General features: G+C 38.7%; 1 protein-coding gene across 3 annotated transcripts in view; it reads right to left on the bottom strand.

The window, feature by feature from the left end:
• Positions 1–24,767, bottom strand: part of LOC127622675 (E3 SUMO-protein ligase PIAS1-like) — a 41,829-nt gene that overhangs the window by 11,675 nt on the left and 5,387 nt on the right. For 2 of the 3 annotated variants that reach the window (XM_052096699.1, XM_052096701.1), the window contains exon 2: positions 5,180–5,612. In XM_052096699.1, the coding sequence (XP_051952659.1) occupies positions 5,180–5,609 (430 nt within the window). In that variant the 5' untranslated portion in view covers positions 5,610–5,612. Of the gene's footprint in view, positions 1–5,179; positions 5,613–16,922; positions 17,070–24,767 lie in introns of those variants that run through there. The other variant, XM_052096700.1, reaches the window with a different exon arrangement.

The following is a 24,767-nucleotide window of genomic DNA, read 5'->3' as shown; positions in this document are numbered from 1 at the left end:
CAAAAATGCAGCAGCATATTGCAAAGTGCAAAAAATTTCCTCAAGACCCAACACATGCAGAAAAAAAGAGTTCCACTCCAGGGGAAAATGAATCTGTTTCAGCTGTATCAGAGTCAGATACCCTCTCATCTGCTCCTGCCAGGCCTCCTGGTCCCTCTGGCATCAGAGGATTCTTTGATTATATGGATGAAGCTAGCCAGAGAAATGCAGATGAGTGTTTCGCTCGTGCAGTCTATGCAACTGGCTCACCCCTGATGCTGCCATCCAATGTGTACTGGAAGAGGTTTTTGAATGTTCTCCGACCAGCATACACTCCCCCAACCAGACATGCACTGTCTACTCATTTGCTGGATGAAGAGTTCAACCGATTTCAAACAAAGGTCAAGCAGACCATTGTCAAAGCTGACTGTATTTCAGTCATCTCTGATGGAATGTCCAATATCTGGGGACAAGGAATTATTAACTACATAGTCACCACTCCTCAGCCTGTGTTCTACAAGAGTGTAGACACAAAGGAAAACAGACACACAGGCCAATACATTGCAGATGAGCTGAAAGTGATCATCAATGACCTTGGACCAGATAAGGTTTTTGCACTGGTCACTGACAACGCAGCCAACATGAAGGTTGCCTGGGCAGATGTGGAGGAGACCTACCCTCAAATAACTACTATTGGCTGTGCTGCCCATACACTCAATCTTCTCTTAAAAGATATAATGGCACTGAAAACAATGGACAACCTCAACAAGAGAGCAAAGCAAGTTGTGAAATATGTGAAAGGCAAACAAGTAGCTTCCGCTACATATCTGTCAAAGCAAAAGGAAAAGAACAAGAGTACTACACTGAAGCTCCCCAGCATAACGCGATGGGGTGGCGTTGTTATCATGTTTGTCAGCCTTCTGGAGGGAAAGGAGTCTCTGCAAGAGATGGCCATATTCCAGTCTGCAGGCATCGACAGTGACATAAAGAAGGTCATCTTAGATGATGTGTTCTGGGAAAGAGTGTCTAGCAGTCAGAAAATCCTCAAACCTATTGCAGCAGCAATAGCGAAGATAGAGGGTGATGGCGCCATCTTATCGGATGTCCAGTGCCTTTTTGCAGAACTCAAAGAAGAAATCCAGACAGTCCTGCCCACTTCCCTACTACTGAAAGCAGAGGAAACGGCTGTGGTCAAGTCATTGGAAAAGCGGAGGGAGTTCTGCATGAAGCCGGTGCATGCAGCAGCGTACATGCTGGACCCAAAATATGACAGGGGCATACTTTCTGGGGAAGAAATTAACGGTGCCTACGCGGTCATTACAGCCATGTCTGACCACCTGGGTCTTGATAAAGGCAAAGTTCTAGGCAGTTTGGCAAAGTATCGAACAAAGCAAGGCATTTGGAAAGGGGATGGAATATGGCAGTCATGCCAGCATATATCTGCAGCCACCTGGTGGAAGGGACTTTGTGGATCTGAGGCCCTTGCACCTGTGGCCTCCATCATCCTTCAAATCCCACCATCATCAGCAGCCTCCGAGCGCAACTGGTCCCTGTTTGGGAACACGCACACAAAGGTTCGCAACAGGCTCTCAAATGTAAGAGTGGAAAAACTGGTTGGCATTCGGGCAAACCTAAGGCTCTTTGAGCCTGACACAGAGCCATCCTCAACAAGGCTGGAAAGTGACACTGAAGAGGAAGAGTTGGAAGTTGAGGAAGTGGACGTGTTGTTGGATGTTGATGAGGCCCACAAAGAGCCCACTGACTGAGCAAAACTGCAGAGGATTGCTTGAAAGAAGATTTGCATGTTTAATGGGACGTTTTTGAGGGAGAAGGGTTTTTTTTTTCATTTAACATTTTGAATGGGACTTTGTGGGGATTTTTGGATGGGGGTGCATTTTTGATTGAGTGGGGTTGGGGGATGAGTAATATTTAACCCAATATTCCTGTTTTTGTTCTTCCATGAAACAAGTGATTGTTCAGTAAAATAATTAAAACTTGTTCTGTTCTACTTACAAATAAATCTGTTGAAATATCTGCTGAAAACATTTTGCATGGATGTTTTCTTATGACTTCTGTTTATATTTATGCTTGGATATGATACAATGATCGATTACATTACAATTAATTCCCAGTTAGTTCCCCTAAATTCCCATAATTCCAATTATTCCCATGGAAAGTTTCTAATATGGAATATTTCCAAAATTCCCCAGCTTAACTTCCCATGGAAATTTACCGGAAACTTCCCGCCCCTTTGCAACCCTAATATATATATATACAGTGAGGAAAATAAGTATTTGAACACCCTGCTATTTTGCAAGTTCTCCCACTTGGAAATCATGGAGGGGTCTGAAAATGTCATCGTAGGTGCATGTCCACTGTGAGAGACATAATCTAAAATAAAAAATCCAGAAATCACAATATATGATTTTTTAACTATTTATTTGTATGATACAGCTGCAAATAAGTATTTGAACACCTGTCTATCAGCTAGAATTCTGACCCTCAAAGACCTGTTAGTCTGCCTTTAAAATGTCCACCTCCACTCCATTTATTATCCTAAATTAGATGCACCTGTTTGAGGTCGATTAGCTGCATAAAGACACCTGTCCACCCCATACAATCAGTAAGAATCCAACTACTAACATGGCCAAGACCAAAGAGCTGTCCAAAGACACTAGAGACAAAATTGTACACCTCCACAAGGCTGGAAAGGGCTATGGGGAAATTGCCAAGCAGCTTGGTGAAAAAAGGTCCACTGTTGGAGCAATCATTAGAAAATGGAAGAAGCTAAACATGACTGTCAATCTCCCTCGGACTGGGGCTCCATGCAAGATCTCACCTCGTGGGGTCTCAATGATCCTAAGAAAGGTGAGAAATCAGCCCAGAACTACACGGGAGGAGCTGGTCAATGACCTGAAAAGAGCTGGGACCACCGTTTCCAAGGTTACTGTTGGTAATACACTAAGACGTCATGGTTTGAAATCATGCATGGCACGGAAGGTTCCCCTGCTTAAACCAGCACATGTCAAGGCCCGTCTTAAGTTTGCCAATGACCATTTGGATGATCCAGAGGAGTCATGGGTGAAAGTCATGTGGTCAGATGAGACCAAAATATAACTTTTTGGTCATAATTCCACTAACCGTGTTTGGAGGAAGAAGAATGATGAGTACCATCCCAAGAACACCATCCCTACTGTGACGCATGGGGGTGGTAGCATCATGCTTTGGGGGTGTTTTTCTGCACATGGGACAGGGCGACTGCACTGTATTAAGGAGAGGATGACCGGGGCCATGTATTGCGAGATTTTGGGGAACAACCTCCTTCCCTCAGTTAGAGCATTGTAGATGGGTCGAGGCTGGGTCTTCCAACATGACAATGACCCGAAGCACACAGCCAGGATAACCAAGGAGTGGCTCTATAAGAAGCATATCAAGGTTCTGGCGTGGCCTAGCCAGTCTCCAGACCTAAACCCAATAGAGAATCTTTGGAGGGAGCTCAAACTCCGTGTTTCTCAGCGACAGCCCAGAAACCTGACTGATCTAGAGAATATCTGTGTGGAGGAGTGGGCCAAAATCCCTCCTGCAGTGTGTGCAAACCTGGTGAAAAACTACAGGAAACGTTTGACCTCTGTAATTGCAAACAAAGGCTACTGTACCAAATATTAACACTGATCTTCTCAGGTGTTCAAATACTTATTTGCAGCTGTATCATACAAATAAATAGTTAAAAAATCATACATTGTGATTTTTGGAGTTTTCTTTTTAGATTATGTCTCTCACAGTGGACATGCACCTACGATGACAATTTCAGACCCCTCCATGATTTCCAAGTGGGAGAACTTGCAAAATAGCAGGGTGTTCAAATACTTATTTTCCTCACTGTATATATATATATATATATATATATATATATATATACATACATACACACACACACACACACACACGCACAGTAATATATAGGGCTGGGTACTGATATAGATTTCCTGATACAATTCAATAGCTCTTGATTCGATTCGATTCGATTCATATGGGTTTATTTCAATTAAAATGTCCCTTTTGTTTACATATAAACACAATTATCTCCCAGCTAATGCTGTTAATTATACAGGGGACTTTTTAATTAGGTACATTTGGAAAATATTAATTTTGTTTTATTACATTTTCATAATTTTATTCACATTTTTGCTTGTTAAAAATGGACAAATAAATGTATTCAATCACTAAATAACATTTTTCATATATTATTTTTGTTACATATTTGCATATTGCATAATTTGTAAATTTTTTACAAGTGTTTACATTGATTTGTTGAACAAGTGGTAAAAGCTGGTACTGTCTCTAACAAAAAAACAGCATTTCTGTAAACAGCGCCTTTAAATGAGCGCATTAACTAGAGGACTCGAAAGGCTTTACCTCATCTGTGCGATTCATGATGAGAATAAAAATTTTTTTAAACAACTTACTGTAAAGAATCGAAAGGGTATTCAATGACAAATGTGTTACGTGGATCTCGTCTTGGACACAAATTACACGAAACGGCTTTACTCTCAACACACTGTGAAAGGATCTCGCTGCACTTCACATCTAAACTACACAATTACTGGTGAGTGAAATGTAAACATTTACCAGCCAGTTGCCAAATATATTCACTTTAGTTGCATAGTACAAAATTTGTTTGCAAATGCAAGTGATTTCCTCTCATTGTAGTAGAGGGTTGCGCACTGACTGAAAGATCGATCTTGTGATTTAAGAATCAATATCGAATCTGTTCAAAATGATGAGCTGAAGATTGTGATTAATCGAAAAACAATATTTTTACCCACCCCTTGTTATCTAGTGGAATAAATACAGTTGCATGGACTCTTTTAATAGTGATTTTTGTGGAGCATTTTTGAGCTTAATATCTCTTCACCCTTTACTCTCATTATAAGTAAAAGACTGGCCAGGATGAATAATGACAGAATATTCATTTTTGAGTGAACTATCCTTTTAACACAGCCTCTCAGGAGCACTCTGTGCTAAATGACACATCCTTTCCATTGATATGCTCTTTTATTATTAGCATGAGGGGGATGACTAAATATAGAATAGCTGGCCCTTGTCCAATCTGATAAGCCATAAATCACTTGGAAGAGTACATTTATGTTCATAACATTGGGGGAAGGGGAAGGCTTCAAGAGAGGCCCATGTTACTCACCTAAACTTGTGGGCTTGATCAGCTCATCAAGCACATCGTAGAAGGGCAGCCTCTGGAGCTTAACGTCTGGATGTACTGGGTGAAGGGCAGAGGGCAGGTGGGGCAGGCCCAGCTCATGTTTTGGCCCAAGCAGTGCAACAGGTAGTAGAGAGGGTGAGCCGTGCCTATTGAATCCCAGCTGGGTTAGGCCTGCAGAAGCTCCTCCAGAACTGGAGTGAATGCCAGTAAGTGAGAGGTCTGTCGGGGACACCATCTTGGTGGGGAAGCGCCGACGGTAGAGCTCCTTGATCTTCATTTGCACGGCAGGGCTGCAGCCGACTTTCAACAAGTGTAGCGCTTTGGTCAAGAGTTCATGTTTTCGTCCATGCTTGTTGCGGCCTGCATATCCCAGAAGAACTTGAAGCTCTGAGACACGGAGGCTCATCACCATTTGCTGTTTTTACAAAGAAGACAAGAAACAGAGTATTTATGCGACTACCAAAAGCAATATTTAAGACAGCACATCATCTAATTATCTTATAAAGCACATTATTATGGCAACTTCTACTACATTTGTAACCAAACACTCAACTGTTTACCCTGTAATATGCACATTAGACTATGTATTGGATTTTTTAACTGTGGTTTGTGGGTAGTCTGTATATTGTACAATTTTTATCCTGTAGGCCTTTGCATTTAGATATTGTTCATTCTATACATTGTGTATATTAGATTAGATTCAACTTTATTGTCATTGTGCAAAAATACCAGTACAGAGCCAATATTAGGTTCTCCTGTCTGTATACTACTGCACTGTGTGGACGACCCAACCAAGTTTTACATTACACTCCTCGTGATGACGCGTGTGTTTTTGCTGATTGGATAGCTATCCGCTCATGAAAAGACCAAGTGTAAATGCCCTCAAACACAAATTTACTACTTCTGGAGGTGGTTTGAGAAGCATTCCAAACAGAACTCGGTCACGTGTAAATGCATCTGGCAGTTCAAGCCACATTATGTAAACTTTACTATGCCCGAACAGCGCTATGTCAGCATAGGGAAAACTTGACACAAAGAAATCTTAACAAATTATGAAACGGATGCACATTGTAGGAGAGACAGAACTTTTTTTCTTCATTTATTTGATGCTGATGAAAACTGAAACTAAATACTGACAATGCGCACAGCTGATTCACATAGACAGATCTTTGACAATACCGAGAGCAAAAATACACAGGGCGCAAACACATACAGTTGAAGTCGGTAGTTTACATACACCTTAGCCAAATACATTTAAACTCAGTTTTTCACAATTCCTGACATTTAATTGTAGAAAACATTCACTGTCTTAGGTCATTTAGGATCACTACTTTATTTTAAGAATGTGAAATGTCCCAAGAATAGGAGAATTATTCATTTCAGCTTTTATTTCTTTCATCATATTACACCTCTAATTCAGTACACCTCCTATCAGAAACTAATTGGCTAATTGTCTTAAGGCTTGACATAATTTTCTGAAATATTCCAAGCTGCTTAATGGCACAGTTACCTTAGTGTATGTAAACGTCTGACCAACTGGAATTAGGATAGTCAATTAAAAGTGAAACAGTCTGTCTTGTAAACAATTGTTGGAAAAATTACTCGCGTCATGCACAAAGCTTAAGTTAGCTAATATTAAATCTGTGGAGTGGTTACAAAAAAAAAAAAATAAAGAGCAGATTTTGCAACCTAATTCTAGACATTACAACAACTGACAGACAAAGATCATAGTCACCATTTACTTTCTTCTTAAAAGTCAGTAAACCTTAGTCAAATTATAGTAGTGTGAATGTGCTTGTCTTTTAATGTAGTTAATTTCTATGATGCATATGCCGTATACACAAAATAGACCGGCTAGGACTAAATTAGCCTCAGGCTTAGTCTTAGACAAGCATTCATTATAAGCCAGATACATTAGAAGCTGAGGATTGTAGGCAATGTTATCATACAGACCACAAGGCATTAGTCAGTGAAAATACAATTAGGTTATTGTCAAATAAAGATCATATAAAAATTTGGAGGGAGAAATTAGCTGGATGTTTGAGCTTGGATGTTTGCACTTGTGTAGTTTACAATGCAAAACTATAATTAAGATATCCATCATAAACACTAAGTTTGTGGTTAACTTGAGTTTGAACATGTGTGTGTGGACATTCACACCTAGATGTGGGGTGAGATGAGATGTAGTGAGTAGAATTGCAGACTTTACCTTGCCTGGGATGTCGATCTTTGATATTCTGAGACTAAAAAGGCATATGTTGATGGTAGCCAGCATTTGGATTCTATTAAAATCAATGGGAAGGCATAGAGGTGAACCGGGTGAGATAGTGGGGGAGGGGTAATGTAAAGCCTGAGCCTGGGCCAGTGAGCTTTCACAACAAAAGCAGTGAAGCACAGCTCCATGGAAAACAAGAGAACCACAGAGGCTCATATTTCTCAAACTCGGAGAGACCAGAGTCCCTTCCTCAGTTTACTGCCAAGTGCCAACTGGAATGTTCATACACATATAGACACAAACACTCCTTATTAATTCTCCCTCAACACAAATAAACAGATTCACTGCTGTTGCAGACAGATAATGAGATCTTTGCTCTCATCCCATCATAGTGAGGAATAGCCTTCAATGTATACCAAGAGGAGACATGTGGAGGCCCAGAAAATTGGTGGTTTAAGAAGAACCCATGACCAGGCCCACACAGAATCTGTGCAGATTTCTGCAGAAATGGAGCAACCACCAAGTTTTACAAACCCTTGCATATCTTGTGTGTTTGCTTATTAGGCTAACTATTTTAATTGCGTTTTCAGCTATCAATAAACAAATATTTTTTAGTAGGATAGGACTGATGGTTCTCAGCAGGAAACTGATGGAGTGCGTACTCCGGGTAAGGAAGAAGGTATTGCCCCAAGTGAAGGAGTTCAAGTACCTCGGGGTCTTGCTCACGAGAGAGGGGACAATGGAGCGGGAGGTTGGCCGGAGAATCGGGGCAGCGGGGGCGGTATTGCACTCGCTCTATCGCACAGTTGTCACAAAAAGAGAGCTGAGCCGGAAGACAGCTCTCGATCTACCGGTCAATTTTTGTTCAATAGTCAATGAGAAGAGCCTTGGTTGGCCAGGTTTTGACCTATGGTCATGAAGGCTGGGTCATGACCGAAAGAACTAGGTCGCGAGTACAAGTGGCCGAAATGGGCTTCCTCAGAAGGGTGGTGGGCTTCTCCCTTAGAGATAGGGTGAGGAGCTCAGTCATCCATGAGGAGCTCAGAGTATGAGATGGATGGATGATGGAGGTCAGGACTGAGTAAAAATATAGATTTTCCGATGCAACGCAATCTTAATTTGAATAATCTCAATATTTAATTCTTAAATCCCCACTAAGATAGATCTTTTACTCTTTGTACAACCCTCTACTACAATGAGAGGAATCGCTCCCATTTGCAACAAAATTTCAAGCTATACAACTAAAAATGTACAGAGTATCGTTTGAAAGCGGTGGCTGCCACCAAATTTGACACTTGGTGGCACCAGCACCTAATTTGGGGGTACGGGGTCTGTGGCCCACAAAATGAAAAACATAATTACATAAACTAATAATAAAAGTGATATTTTTATTATATTACAAAAACAACTGTAATTACCAAAAATATTGTATATTTTACCCCAGTGAAATTCTCAAGGTCATTGATTTTGAGTTGGTATGCAGATGCAAATTTACTTGTGTCAACAACAGGAAGGTTTTCTATAGGCTATCATCTAAAAGAGGAAAAAAGTTTACACCTAATTTATTTAGGATAATTCTGTCAGTACAACTCAATTTGGACTCCTTTCATCAGGCTCTTGTTAATTCAAGTTCAGTAATCTCTTAAAAATTTAAAGGCAAACAAAACCAGTCATATTTTCCTAAGTTCTTATTAAAAACATATATATATCTTTTGAATGCATTGTGAGATATACACAAAAATTGGTATGCATCATTGATATCACATCCTGAAGGTACCTGAGCAGTCTGGAGACAGTGTCACCTATAGTTCAAAAGATAACTAACTGTTCTGTGTGCTGAATCTGATCTTGGCATGTCTCTTTGCAATCAGTCGGCAAAGTAAAGTGACACAGTGTGTAAAGTTCCTGGCTATTGTTCAGAAGGCCATGGGTTGACTTCTGTTGTACTGGAGCCCTTTGTATAGTGCTTACTGAATGGTTGCAGGACTAATCGTATATTGACTTTCCTCTTTGTTGAAAATTTAAATCAATATAAAACTGATCATGGTAGCCATTGTGTATGGCTGTGCTTACTGTCAGGTTGCTATGTCCCTTTGGTGGCAGCATGATGCAGTGGATTGTGCACAAAGATATAATATGTAAAGGTATAGGTTCGAACCTTGCTTAGGATGACTGGCAAACCAGTGTGCATTTGCAATACAATACATAGCCACTTTGTGGGACCTATGGGTCTTGTAGGCCATATAGGTGCTTGGCCCCGTAATTGCTGCTCGCAGCTAATTTACTATTTTGCATTTGCACTTTTGAAAATGTACCATAGTTTTTATAGTTTTAACAGTGGTATGTATATGTTACAAGACCATGGTAACCTCAGGTAAAACGAAGTGTAAAATGTGTAAATGTAATGTCACTACAATGTTAAGATGTAACATGATTTCTATAAAACAAACTACTAGGGCTGCTCCCTAATAGTCAATGAGAAGAGCCTTGGTTGGCCAGGTTTTGATTAATCGGTTGGTAACAGAAAAAAATTAAAAAAAACACAGGAAACTGATGAACACCAGTATAACTGCTGGTTGGACACTAGGTGGTACTATGGGGTAATTTTAATTAAGCAGGGTTAGGGTTAAGCCAACACAATAAAGCAATACACCTTGATTTCAAACTTTGAACTTTATTATTGATTTATTTTAACTAAAAATTCTATGAAACTGGAAATGATTCAGTGCAACTAAAATGCGTGTTAAACTTATTGAAAGATGCCTTTACAAGAGTTATGAAGGCCAACATCTATTTGGAAACTAACCTACTTCCTTACATTCTCTACCGGTTTTGTTGTCTGGGAAAAAACGTCAAGTGTGTGAATACATTTGCTTTGTTACCTCCTTCACGATATCTATCCATCCATCCATCCATCCATCCATCCATCCATACACACATACATTCATGCATACACACAGTGCTTCACTTTTTCCACATTTTGTTATGTTACAGTCTTATTCCAAAATGGATTAAATAAATTATTTTCCTCAAAATTCTACAAACAATAACCCATAATGACAACGTGAAAGAAGTTTGTTTGAAATCTTTGCAAATTTATAAATAAAATAATATAAAAAAAAATAAAAATCACATGTTTCCTGTTTCCACTGATCATCCTTGAGCTGTTTCTACAACTTGATTGGAGTCCACCTGTGGTACATTTAGTTGATTGGACATAATTTGGAAAGGCACACACCTGTCTATATAAGGTCCCACAGTTAACAGTGCACGCCAGAGCACAAACCAAGCCATGAAGTCCAAGGAATTGTCTGTAGACAGAACAAAATTCTCTGGTCTAATGAAACAAAGATTGAACTCTTTGGCCTGAACGGCAAGCGTTATGTCTGGAGTAAACCAGGCACCGCTCATCACCTGGACAATACCATCCCTACAGTGAAGCATGGTGGTGGAAGCATCATGCTGTGGGGATGTTTTTCAGCGGCAGGAACTGGGAGAATAGTCAGGATCGAGGAAAAGGTGAATGCAGAAATGTACAGAGATGTCCTTGATGAAAACCTGCTCCAGAGCGCTTGGACCTCAGACTGGGGGAAAGGTTAATCTTGCAACAGGACAATGACCCTAAGCACACAGCCAAGATAACAAAGGAGTGGCTATGGGACAACTCTGTGAATGTCCTTGAGTGGCCCAGCCAGAGCCCAGACTTGAACCCGATTGAACATCTTTGGAGAGATCTGAAAATGGCAGTGCATCGACACTCCCCATCCAACCTGATGGAGCTTGAGAGGTCCTGCAAAGAAAAATGGGAGAAACTGCCCAAAAATATGTGTGCCAAGCTTGTAGCATCATACACAAAAAGACTTGAGGCTGTAATTGGTGCCAAATGTATTACTTAATCAAAGTATTGAGCAAAGGCTGTGAATACTTATGTACATGTGTTTTTTGCAAAGATTTCAAACAAACTTCTTTCACATTGTCATTATGGGGTGTTGTTTGTAGAATTTTGAGGAAAATAATGAATTTAATCAATTTTGGAATAAGGCTGGTTCATAACAAAATGTGGAAAAGGTGAAGTGCTGTGAATACTTCCCAAATGCACAGTGTATATATATTATATATAAAAATTACAATATCCAATTACATCGGAAACCCCGAGGCTGAGTGATCGGTGAATATTCTTCCTTAAGTTATTTTATTTAAATTGAAAATTAAATTAATATATTTAAAAAACTAAAACTTAAATCAAATACATTTTTAAATTCAAACTGCACTCCAAATGAAACGAAAAAGCAATTAAAACAATGAAGAGATCAAAAAAATAATATACAGTCTATATAAATAACCACCTTTCCATTTACCGTCAGGCAAGAATCCGTCTAAACATGCAGCCGGAAAATTACTTAAACAAATGAAGACATAAAAGAATTATAAAATGTAAAAATAACAATTATAATGATGATAGTAATCACTGAAATATATGTTCGAGGTGAACGTGCTTTTGTACAACTAAAATTCAGAAGACATGTTCCACGAGACTGCATGCCTCCGTACAAAGCATGTCATACACAGCCATGGCCAAAAGTATTGACAGTGACATAAAGTTTGTGTTTCACAAAGCCCAAACAGGGCATTAAGTATTTGGGTATTTTATTCCCAGCAAATGTGTGTGATTTAGTAATTTTGACCCTTTAATAAAAAGGTTTTCAAGCAATGTGGGCAGGTGGGCTTCATTACATTTATCTATGATTGGGAAGGTTAATGCTATTAAAATTAATTGTATTCCAAAATTCAACTACCTGCTACAATATCTCCCTATAGATGTCCTCCTCTCTTATTAAAAGCAATTTGATAGCATACAGAAGTCTTTCATTTTGAATATTAAATGTCCCTGATTACATTTCAGTAAGTTGCATAGGCCGATTGACAAAGGTGGGCTAGGCCTACCCAAGATTTTGTTTTATTATTATGCATTCGGTCCCAGACATTTGGTTCATTGGCCGCTTCCACCTGAGAGAGCCCCTCCCCGGTTTTGTATTGAACAGGAAGTTCTTGTCCCTATTCCGCCATTGCAAAGTCTTTCTATCAAACTAACCGGAGCAGTTAAGTTGCATCCCGTTCTCTCGCATTTGCACGCGGTATGGACAAAAGTGTCCAGAGTGTTTAATTCGGACATTTATTTAAATGTTGCCTCGAGCATATGACTGAACCCAAAGTTATGTATTAATAAGTCCCCTTTAAGCTGGACAGAGTGGATTGTGAGGGAGGTTAATACGCTTGGTGACCTATTTGAGAGTGGAGTGTTGAGATCCTTTGAAAATATGTTCAACATTTTGGGATTCTCAGGTCTCAATTCTTCAGGTATTTACAGCTGCACCACCTGCTCTGTATTACATTCGGGAGTAGCATACACCCCCCTAAAGTGGCAGATACTCTGGGAGTGGTGATTACTGCTTTTGGAAAAGGTCATGAGGCATCAGTGTACAACTCCCTACTAATTCAGAGTCTGGGGGATGGAGCTTCAACTTCTCTCAAATGATAATGGGAGAAAGATTTAAACTTGGAATTGGAGGAGGGAGTGTGGGCCAGGTTTCTAATAAATGTCAAGTCTACATTTAGAGATGCAGGGCTAGACAAAATGCAATTTAAGATTTGACATTGTTTCTATTGGTCCCCCTCTAGATTGTATAGGCTTGGTCTTAAAGAAACACCCACCTGCTGGCAATGCCAATCAGGAATTTTTTGGTGGTTGTGGCAGGGCGGAGGGCGGGGCCGGGTCGTGATCCTACACACCCAGTCTCGTAGTAGGCTAATCAAGCCTCTAAGGGATAAAGGTCGAATGCAGAGGATCGTGCGGGAGAGAGAGATCGTTAACGGACATGTCCGTCGTGTGTGTTTATGTTGTCTTTTAAGTTTATCATTAAAACTATTATTTATATCGTCAAGCCGGTTCTCGCCTCCTCCTTTCCATTGATCCCTTTACAGTGGTGTATTAAGATCCAAGAATTTGGTTGAGGGTTCAGAGTTTTATGTGTGACGTATTAGGCACTCAAATTTCATTTTTCCCCAGACCCAGACTTTAGGCAAAGGGCTGTCATTAATATTGGGGATAAATTGGGTCCTAGACAGTGTTATGATCGGCAGACAGATTATTCAAAGCCCCCTGAAATGTTTAAAGTTACTCAAAACTGAAAAAGAAAAGGGGACGTAAGATGGAAACTAGGTGTAAAACCAATAAATCTACATAGTCTGCAGGAATATACGAAAATGAGGGTATGCGCTCTCACAGTGACCCACAAGCAAGCAACCACGAGGGAAACTTCATGTGATCACCAGGAGAAAATGTGGATCTGGATCTAATTCTTAGGGACTTTCATCGAGAAAACAAAAAACAAATTAACCTTTGCATTTCAGCTTTCGCAGCCTATTCAGCCCTGTTTCACAACTGGCCCACAGGGATAATTCCCAAACTTCCCAATGGCCATTCCACAACTGCCCCACGGAGTGGTACAAGTCTATGTTTGAACAATTGGCCCCAACTCTATTAAGAGCATGCAATAGTACAAAAAAAAGGAAATTTTACCCTCATGGAGAGAAGAGATTATCTCAGTCATTCCAAAGGAGGGGGAAAATAAACTGGAATGCAGTTATTGTCGGCAAATCAGTGTTCTGAACGTTGATTATAAATTGTTCACCTCCATTTTAGCCAGAAGATTAGACAAGATTCTTCCAAACCTCATTAAATCTAGACCAAACTGGCTTTATGTCAAAGGCAAACTCAGGATAGTATCAGAAGGACTTTACATGTAATTAGAGGAATCTAAAAGCACAATATGGAGGCAACTCTGCTGAGCTTAGATGCAGAGAAAGCCTTTGACTCAGTGAAATGTTTTTTCTATATAAAGAACAAGAACTTTATTGAAAAAAAAAAACATATTTATAAGAAGTCAAAATTATTATACTTTTAGACATTTTCAATAGAAATATCAAATCGACAATTCATGGAATGGGATAAATGAATATCTAGATTTGTGTGGCAGGGTAAAAAACCTAGAATATGATATAAACGTTGCAATTAAGGAAAGAGGTGGGTCAGTTCTCCCTTGTTTACGACAATACTGCTATGCAGCCAATTGAGACCATTAGTCTGCTGGAGTTGTCCAACATGGGTGGATAAAGAAAGTGCAATGATGAATGGAATTCCATTAGCTACTTTGATTGCTGATAACAAACTAAGGAATAGAATGGTTGATTAAACAAACTTAAACATTTGGCATGAGACAGAGAAATGATGTGGCTTAGGAGATACATCAAACATTTTAAGATAGTGTGCATTTAACACTGATTTCACTCCAAACAGAACAGAACATTTGAATCTGGGCTAGACAAGGAATTTCAAATTATTATGCATTCTTCAGCAAGGGTAGACTTCAAAGTTTTGAATCCATAAAGGAGAAATATGGGCTCCAACAGAATGATTTCTATAGATACTTCCAAGTAAGACATTATATTGACTGTAATATCAGATCAGTATTAAAAACAGCTGAGAGAGGAATAATAATTTTAAAAAGATTATCAGCAGAGATAACCCATTCATGTAATAAAATAATTTCAAGTATGATGATTTCTTCAATCCAAACCAGACAATTCATTACACATTAAAGAAAAATGGGGGCAGGAGGGAAAATTGACTATCTCCGGAGAAGATTGGGGAAAAATTTGTAACTCGCAATGGAAATCTACAAGCTCAGCAATGTGGAGCGAATTCAGTTGGAAAACTTTTATTAGGTTTTTTTTCACACCATCTCAGCAGAAATAGCAGGGTAAAGGTGCAGGCTATTGGTGATTATGTGGAGCAAACAAAGCTAACCATTATCATATTTGTTTTGGAATGTCAGGTTTTAATTCCCTATTGGCAGGGGATTCAAAAGAACTTGGAAGCTGTTTTAGGAGGATATTTCCCTTTAACTGTAAATCATTATACTATTTAATTTGATGGGTGGGATGACAATTATAGGAAACTAAGGTTAATGATTCTTTGCAGCAAGCAAAAAGAGAATTACAAGAAAATGGTTAAAGCCGTTTTCAACCTATGGTTGAAGAGTGGATCGAGATAATATACAATATATATGTGATGGAAAGACTTTCCTTTTCCTTAAAGGAGACCAATTATGCCCCTTTTTCCAAGAAGTAATATAAGTCTCAGGTGTCCCCAGAATGTGTCTGTGAAGTTTCAGCTCAAAATACCCCACGGATCATTTATTATACCATGTTGTAAATACCTCTTTTGGGTGGAATCAAAAACATGCTGTTTTCGTGTATCACTTTAAATACAAATGAGCTGCTGCTCTCCACCCCTTTCCAGAAGAGGGCTGTGCCTTTACAGCTCATGCTTCTGATACTACAACAACAATAAGTCAGAACCAATATGACTGACAGCATAAATACCGGAGTTCAGATATATAAGTATGAATATATACATATATATATTAGGGCTGCAACTAACGATTATTTTGATAATCGATTAATCGGACGATTATTTTTTCGATTAATCGGATAAAGTTTTTTAAATTCAATTTGATTTTTTTTTGTAACAAAATAAAACCCTAAATCAGTGTATTTATGTGTAAAAGTGTACTTTAAAAAGTGCAAAAGCCACACATTGAGTTTTACTAATATAATCTTTAATTTGGACATTTTAAACCTTAAAACACAAAAGTTTGTCCAGTTTTTAAACAGTAAAACTTAAATATCCAAAATATAAATAAACAAAACAAAATATTGAGTTGTGCTCATATAAACTATTAAGCAGCAGATTTAGTTGAAATATCAAAATTATAAATAATAAACAAACAAACAAATGTTACTGTTTTATACAGAGGTAGAATGTAGAAGAAGAGGAAAACTGTCACTGTTCAGTGTTGTTCATACGAACATGTTTCTTATTCACTATTCCAAAAAACATCTCAAATATATAATTCATTTAATTTTTATGAATTATAAGAATATATTGATAAATTAAATATAGAAAGACTGAAAACAAGCTTGTGAACGTAGTAGAGCTACGCATTTTTTTCCCGACAAAGCCTTTTTAATCGGGTGATTGATGTAGAATAGAATGACTGCTGCACTTGACAGGGCTTAAAACGAGCAGAGAGAGGCAGCATAGAGAGAGAGAGAGAGAGCCCGACGCAGCCGCTCTCTCACGTCTTCAAACAACACGAGCTGTCTTGCTCTCTCTCCTCGCGCATATTAATCAAAATCTATTGACACGATAGTAAAAGGTCGGAAGACCGCAGTTTCATCGTGGAGCATTTGGAGATTTTTAGAGATTAGAGACTCTAGGAACAACATCTCAATGAACAAAATCTCAACTAAATTATAAAGGCCTGTCTCAAATACAAGCCGGTGCAGTTCGACGATTTGGGAAAATAAAAGCCCGGCTATTATTTGAAGTTTTACGGGTATACCATTTTCACATCTTCATATAATGAGGATACAGTTTTTGCTTACCGTGCTGTTTCACCTTCATCCGTGACACCAACGTGTTTCCTCTTCATGTGTTCGTGCATCACTGTGGTACTTCCATGCCACACAAGCTCAGCTTTGCATAACTTGCAGGTAACGATCTTCTTTGCTGCATTTAATGTAAAATGCTCCCATGCCTTAGATGACTTGGGGCTACACTTTTTCTGCCGCCGATTGATTTGTACTCTCTGCCATTTCGCGTGTGACTGTTGTCATGAAAGTGACGTCATCAGTAAACGCTCCCTGTGACGTAAGCAGACCAACTAATCGATAATGACATTCGTTGACAACGATTTTCATAATCGATTATTATCGATTTTATCGATTAGTTGTTGCAGCCCTAATATATATGTACACTCACCTAAAGGATTATTAGGAACACCAGTTCAATTATCTAATCAACCAATCACATGGCAGTTGCTTCAATGCATTTAGGGGTGTGGTCCTGGTCAAGACAATAACCTGAACTCCAAACTGAACGTCAGAATGGGAAAGAAAGGTGATTTAAGCAATTTTGAGCATGGCATGGTTGTTGGTGCCAGACAGGCCGGTCTGAGTATTTCACAATCTGCTCAGTTACTGGGATTTTCACGCACAACCATTTCTAGGGTTTACAAAGAATGGTGTGAAAAGGGAAAAACATCCAGTATGCGGCAGTCCTGTGGGCGAAAATGCCTTGTTGATGCTAGAGGTCAGAGGAGAATGGGCCGACTGATTCAAGCTGATAGAAGAGCAACTTTGCCTGAAATAACCACTCGTTACAACCGAGGTGTGCAGCAAAGCATTTGTGATGCCACAACACGCACAACCTTGAGGCGGATGGGCTACAACAGCAGAAGACCCCACCGGGTACCACTCATCTCCACTACAAATAGGAAAAAGAGGCTACAATTTGCAAGAGCTCACCAAAATTGGACAGTTGAAGACTGGAAAAATGTTGCCTGGTCTGATGAGCCTCGATTTCTGTTGAGACATTCAGATGGTAGAGTCAGAATTTGGCGTAAACAGAATGAGAACATGGATCCATCATGCCTTGTTACCACTGTGCAGGCTGGTGGTGGTGGTGTAATGGTGTGGGGGATGTTTTCTTGGCACACTTTAGGCCCCTTCGTGCCAATTGGGCATTGTTTAAATGCCACGGCCTACCTGAGCATTGTTTCTGACCATGTCCATCCCTTTATGGCGATAATGCACCATGTCACAAAGCTCGAATCATTTCAAATTGGTTTCTTGAACATGACAATGAGTTCACTGTACTAAAATGGCCCCCACAGTCACCAGATCTCAACCCAATAGAGCATCTATGGGATGTGGTGGAACAAGAGCTTCGTGCCCTGGATGTGCATCCCACAAATCTCCATCAACTGCAAGATGCTATCCTATCAATATGGGCCAACATTTCTAAAGAATGCTTTCAGCACCTTGTTGAATCAATGCCACGTAGAATTAAGGCAGTTCTGAAGGCGAAAGGGGGTCAAACACAGTATTAGTATGGTGTTCCTAATAATCCTTTAGGTGAGTGTATATCTGGTCTCCGTGAATACAAACAGAGACAATGGTAACTTTAGCTGCATTATCCGTGGAATCAGCTAACAAGCACATTCAGAAAGGCGATTTGCAAACATTCACAAAATACAAAGTGCGAAACTTACATCTTCAGGATATAAAGCTGAACTTGAACAGTTGGTTCTGATCCATGCTTGAGAATCAAATTTTTTGAAAATCCTGCTTTATATTGACACTCATTCACAAAGCAGTCTGGTGTAAAATTATTTGCTCAAACCTACAAAATATTTTGTAGGTTTTGGGGCACATTTCCTTCAAAAACTAAACTTCGCCACTGCGTCTTCAGTGGCTCTGATGCCAGGAGTAAATTAAGAATCTTGTGTTCACTTTTACAGCCAACAACAGAACACTTATGCCCATTTCACACATACTCCGTTTGCAGTGCATATGCGGTGCGTATTTTTTTCCGTACCCATGTTAACAGGTTAGAGCTTTTACACTGCACGCGGATGCAGTCCGTCGATCCGTTCCAGTTGCGGTGCGTATACAGCAGTGCAGCGATGGTTTACGGACCGAGTCTATTTTTGCTGTGCTGCACCGCACTGAATTAAAGTGGCAGCGCATTGTTCACATTAAAATAGACATAGATTGTCAAGAAACTGTAATAATTTCATCATATACGCATAATTACAGTTAACGTGTTCTACAGTTACTAAATTACAGGGTCAAGAAAAACAAAAAAGTATGATTATAGTCCCAAAAGTTGCAAAATGCCATCATATATAATTTTTTTACCCTAAAAAAAGACAGAGTGAACGCAAATGCATCTCATTCTTCTCCTTAGCAACAGATATAGCGCGATAGCTTTTCTTCAACTCGAACTACATGTAAAACAAAGAATCACAATGATTAAAAGTAATTTTCATACTGTTTCAATGTCTTAAACAATGTCAAAGTTAACGTTTGGATTTAAAATCATAATTACTTACACATTTTTGATTTTGTGGCACACAGAAACTGCGGATCAGTAGCGCACTGCAAACGCAGCATATGTGAAAGTACTATAGCGCATGCTGCTCCTGTACCGTATACGCACCGCATACGCACTGCACACGGAGTATGTGTGAAACAGGCGTTACGCTTACAAAGCCGAGACATTATTCTTCTCACTGTATCTGCTCCAGAGTGGAAAAAAATGGCAGACTGTGTGTGGGGAGGATCTATGATAATAGGGTGGAGTCCGTCACTAGTCGTGGGCGAGGCTTGCTCTAAGGTGAGGTCACGTTAGAGCAGAAACTAAAACCATTCATTTTGACACTGCTTTTGATTAATAGAAATATAGGAAAGAGGAGTGGGTGAACTTTTAACATTGTAGGGTGGTTGTGCACACACACTGCCAACTCACTTTTATGTACAAATACCATGTAAAAGTGAATTTTGCATAATAGGTCCCCTTTAAAGATCCAGATGGGAAAAAAAAATCTGATCTGGAGCAAATTGACGGAGTACATCATAACCATACGCAGCTTGAACGCACCTTGAAGTTGCACTCAAATGCTCATGCGGATCCAGCGCGAGCAACAATCTCCTGACAGTTTAAATGGCCTGGATCGCCTACCTGAATTGTCACAAATGGGCCGTCGTGATTTGTGAATGAGAGGAACTTTAGATCCTGATCTTTTTTTATTCTGGTTGATAGAATATGCACTTCAGAGGAATATGGTGAGCGCTCGATGGGAAGAAAATTATGTATTTTCGTGAAGTTCGTGTATGACATCTTTTTAAACTAGATATCTGCATATTTGTAGATGGCATATAATATAAGTTTTATTGATATTTGCCTTTTAACATTAGAAAAGTTACAGGGAACTTAAGGAGAGACTGTTGGAATACGTACTTCAGAAGAAGATTAATGAGCGCTCCACAAGATGCTGGATCTGCTGAAGTTGTTTGAGGTTGGTTTATTACATCCGTTTAAATGAGTAAAACCTGTAAATGTTACAGGGAACTTTTGAGGAGAGAGAGACTATAAGTAAATGTCTTATTCAATATGCACTGTATGTATAATTGGTTTGATTGTGTATTTTTTGATAAAATGCGATTGCTAATGTTGACATGCCATCCATGGATGCTGTACTACTCTGTGTACTGCTATTTCCATCTAAGTAATATATTAACAATTTCTTCATGTGCAAATAAATTACTAAATTTAATGACTAAACGGAAATCAGAAGAAATTGCTATATACCCAAAAGTAAAAGTTTTGTAAGATATTTAGTAAATATAGTGCTAAATAAGAGTTTTTGCAATTTTACATTTTTGTTATTTACTATATTAAAATGTGTGATATATCGGCATTGTATCAGCCACCCTGCTCTCTGGATATCGGAATTGGGCATTAAAAAAACCATATCGGTCAACCGCTAGATGCAAATTACGTCATCAGCCCCAACAGATTTTCTTGGCCTGTGCACGCGGTGCTCAGCCGTGCGTTTCGTTGACACGTGTCTGATATTGAATGTCCAGGTAACCTCCAATCATGAGATTCATCTGCACAGAAGAGTACTGTAATAAGAGTTTACCTGTAATAAAAATGCATAGAAACTGTTCCTGTACAAGCTGCTTGCAACTTTAGGTTTCAACCACATATGTCACTAGAGAGCACACAGTTCCATAGTAGGGATGGGCATTTTAGTCATTTTGGTCAAATATTTAGTATTTGGACTACTTACTCGTCGAGTACTCGAGGGGCAATGACATAACTATATTACAGGTTTGCAACCTGACCCGGGCTGTTGAGTGCAGTTGTCACAAAGATTCAACAATCTGAACAAGTTCAGGCTGCAAAGAAGGTACTCTTACAGTGTTTCATATTATTCCAGATTGTTCTGCACCAAAAAGGGACTGCTGCATTGTTTCAATTTATTACAGTTTGTTCTACACCAAGTGAAGTTTCAGCAAATAGGCCTAAACAATAAGTCAATTACTTTTTTCCCTTCTACTAGTGTACTAAGTGGCTGCTGTGCCTTGTTAGAACTGTGTATGTTTACTATTTCATTACTGTTACGAATGTTGCCTATATGCTTAGATAAAATATAGCCTATAGCAACAGTACTTGCTAGTAGGGATGTGCAGAATCACTAATTTAACTGATGTTTAAACAAAAGACTGATGTTTGAAGACGACTAGTCTAAAAATAAACAAACCTTCATTAAACTGTCCAAAAATGTTTATGCGGCCCATAACATTTTATTCCAAACCCGATGCTAAATCCACTGAAAAGGGGCATTTATTTGTGCTGGCCTTGAATTATGATCAGTGTGCATTAAACATAGAACATGACACACATTCACTGTCAACGTTAACATTAGCTAATATTTAACAGGCATATTTATTGAAAATTGAATGAACAGTGCAGGACCAACTGTTCTAAACAGAATTCACCAAGTAAAAGTTACTTAACATATTAAAACAGTCAGTACATTGTTGAAAATAATTAACATGTAGGCTAAGCCAAATTTACGAGAGAAAAAATGAAAAATGGCCTCCTTAATCAGCAGATTAATAAAATTGCATAGTTTGCCTAAAGCATATATTTTTTGATGAGTAAAATTAACATGTTGACATAGTCTGTTTCCCGCATCAACACCAAAGGGATTTCATAACTACAGTACTTTGCTGAGCTTGCTTGTCTAGCGAGAGGACATTTTCCTGCGTACCACAAGAGGGAAAAAGCACGCACAGCCTGAGGTGAAATGAAACTTGGATTCTGCTCCAGATATCCTATTTTTTTTTTTTATAATATTTGTATTATTAATTCTATTTAAAATATGCAACCTTTTAAGCGCAGCCGCTGTAGTAGTATGTTTTATTTAATGCCATGTCAGCAATCAAAGCTATTTTCATGGCAAGAATTCAATTACAAAAACAAATATCATATAAATACAATAAAAACAAAACAAATATAAATAGCAAGTCATATTATACAATATTTTTTTTAAGATTAATATATGATAAGAAATCCAAAACCTTTTCAGGCACAATCTCATTAAATAAGTCCTTTAACGAGGTAACTTCATAAAAGAGCATTCTACTTGTGTTAAGACCAGGACAATCTAGTAAAATATGTTTGACAGATAAGGGAATATTACAAAACATACATAGGGTTGGGTCTTCACCTTTAAGCAAAAAGGCATGGGTCAGATTTGCGTGACCTATACGGCATCTGGTGTAGACCACTTGATCAAATCTTGTTTTAAAATTGATAAAAAGTCTCGCAGCCGCTGTAAAAATATATTAAGCCAAGAGTAAATGTGTAAAAATGTTGATCAGTTTAATGGGCGGAAATATTAACCGACTATATTCCAGTGTCAACTAGCAGCATCAGAACCGTTTAGTCGACTAGTCTCACACATCCCAACTTGCTAGGAGAAGAAATTAGATAGTAAGCGATTTCAGGTTCCGGCTTAGAATCTGACAGTATCGTTCGGGGCGGGTACTTTCAGGTTTCATTTTAAAGCTAGAGCAGACCTCTACTGTGTATATATTAGGGATGGCAAGATTCACCGATTCGCATCAGTGCATCGGCATAAAAGTTAACGATGTGATGCATCAATTTTTAAAAAGTGTGCATCGGATACAAGTTGGCATTGCGACCAGTCGATCGCAAAGGCAATGCTGGTAGATCGCACAAATTTAAACGTGTTTTCATTTAATTTTTATAAAAAACAAATATAATGTCTTTCCTTCTTTTAGTTTCTGTCTGACTTGCACTTAATGAGTAAATTTTGACCAGATGAGATTTTTGTTTATTCAGTTGCCATGACAACTAGGTTTGCGCTGTCCAAGGGCTTCTGAGAACAGAGCGCGAAATTGCAAATCTAGTAGTGTTTGAGACAAGCTACCAGCAGCAACTGCCCGGATTATTGCAATGTCTGATTCCATTCAGTGCAAGTCATCAGAATAAGGTAAATGCCCTGGCTATTGTAATCTATTGTGCTGTAAGTGTTTTGGGTTTAGTGTTAAAACTGAATGATATCAAAATTGAACATCATCTTTTTTATTATTATTAATTAGAAGATGAATTCAGGGTAGGGATACATGCAGCAGTCCCAACAAGCATTTTTTTTAGTTGGTAGATCTTATTGAGTTTGTCATTTAAAAGTAGATAATCTCGCATAAAAGTGTGGGCCAACCTGACATAGAATATAGATTAAAATGTCAGAGGCAGAGCTGTATCTTCCACCAAATAATTACAAATCCAATGTTTGGAAACACTTTGGGTGTTATATGAGAGATGTAGATTTTGATAAAACCATGCAGTTTGTAAAATATGTCATGCCGCTATAAAATATACAGGCAATTCGACTAATTTAACAAAACACTTGAAGCACCGACATGAAAGCACATTCGTCTGCTGGCAAGTTATGGAACATTTCTTCATTATTTATCCCTGAGCATCCTTAAATTGTTTCACTGTTAAATGTGTGAACTGTTAAAATGTAACAAGACACAATAGGAAAAGAACATCTGGTTTTATTTTATCTTTTTTTTTTTTTTTTTTTGCACTACAAAGGCCTTTTTGTGAAAGGTCCATGCATTAGAAGTCAGAATGCACTTAAGTTAATTTATGATTTGCTGTCTGTCTGAACCAAAGAAATAAAAGCCTACCATATTGAATTGCATAGCATCATATTTTTTCCCACTGCATCGTACTGCTTGAATCGCATTTGTGTTGAATCGAAATCGGATCACTCTGCATCGTAATGGGGTGAATCGTATTGCATCGGTAGCTGCTTCATATGTATCTTTAATGTATTGTATCGTTGGCTATGCATCGAGATGCGTATCGCATCGACCTCAGTTTTGGAGATGCACATCCCTAGTATATATAATAACATGTCTGACAAACATCTTTGGCTACTGAATTGTGTCTTGTTATTCCAGTGTATCGTCTATTTATTTTTTGGCTGTTATAAAATAATCTGTAACAAAAAGCACAAAAGATTGCTAATCAAAATATACTGCATCGTATTTTGTCATTATGTGAATGTTCGCTGCCCAACTCAATGAACGAATGTGCACAACTCCCGTCTGTCTGTTCTTCCATCAGGTTACCATAGTAATCTTAGGAAGCACGCACCAGTTTTATTAGTGCCTGCCTGAACTGTCTATTTTCAAATCACGGTTGGCTTAACAGGAGATGCCATAACCATTGCTTTTTTAATATGCGTGTTAAGTTGAAGTTCAGTTTTGAAGATGCTGCATTCTGTTCCAGAATTAGCTGCACTATGACTAGCTGTTTGAAACACTCGCCTGCTGTAC

This window comes from Xyrauchen texanus, chromosome 29, assembly GCF_025860055.1.
Source record: "Xyrauchen texanus isolate HMW12.3.18 chromosome 29, RBS_HiC_50CHRs, whole genome shotgun sequence".
NCBI lineage: Eukaryota > Metazoa > Chordata > Actinopteri > Cypriniformes > Catostomidae > Xyrauchen > Xyrauchen texanus.
The sequence above is the reverse complement of the archived record's forward strand: the minus strand, read 5'-3'. Positions and strand labels throughout refer to the sequence as shown.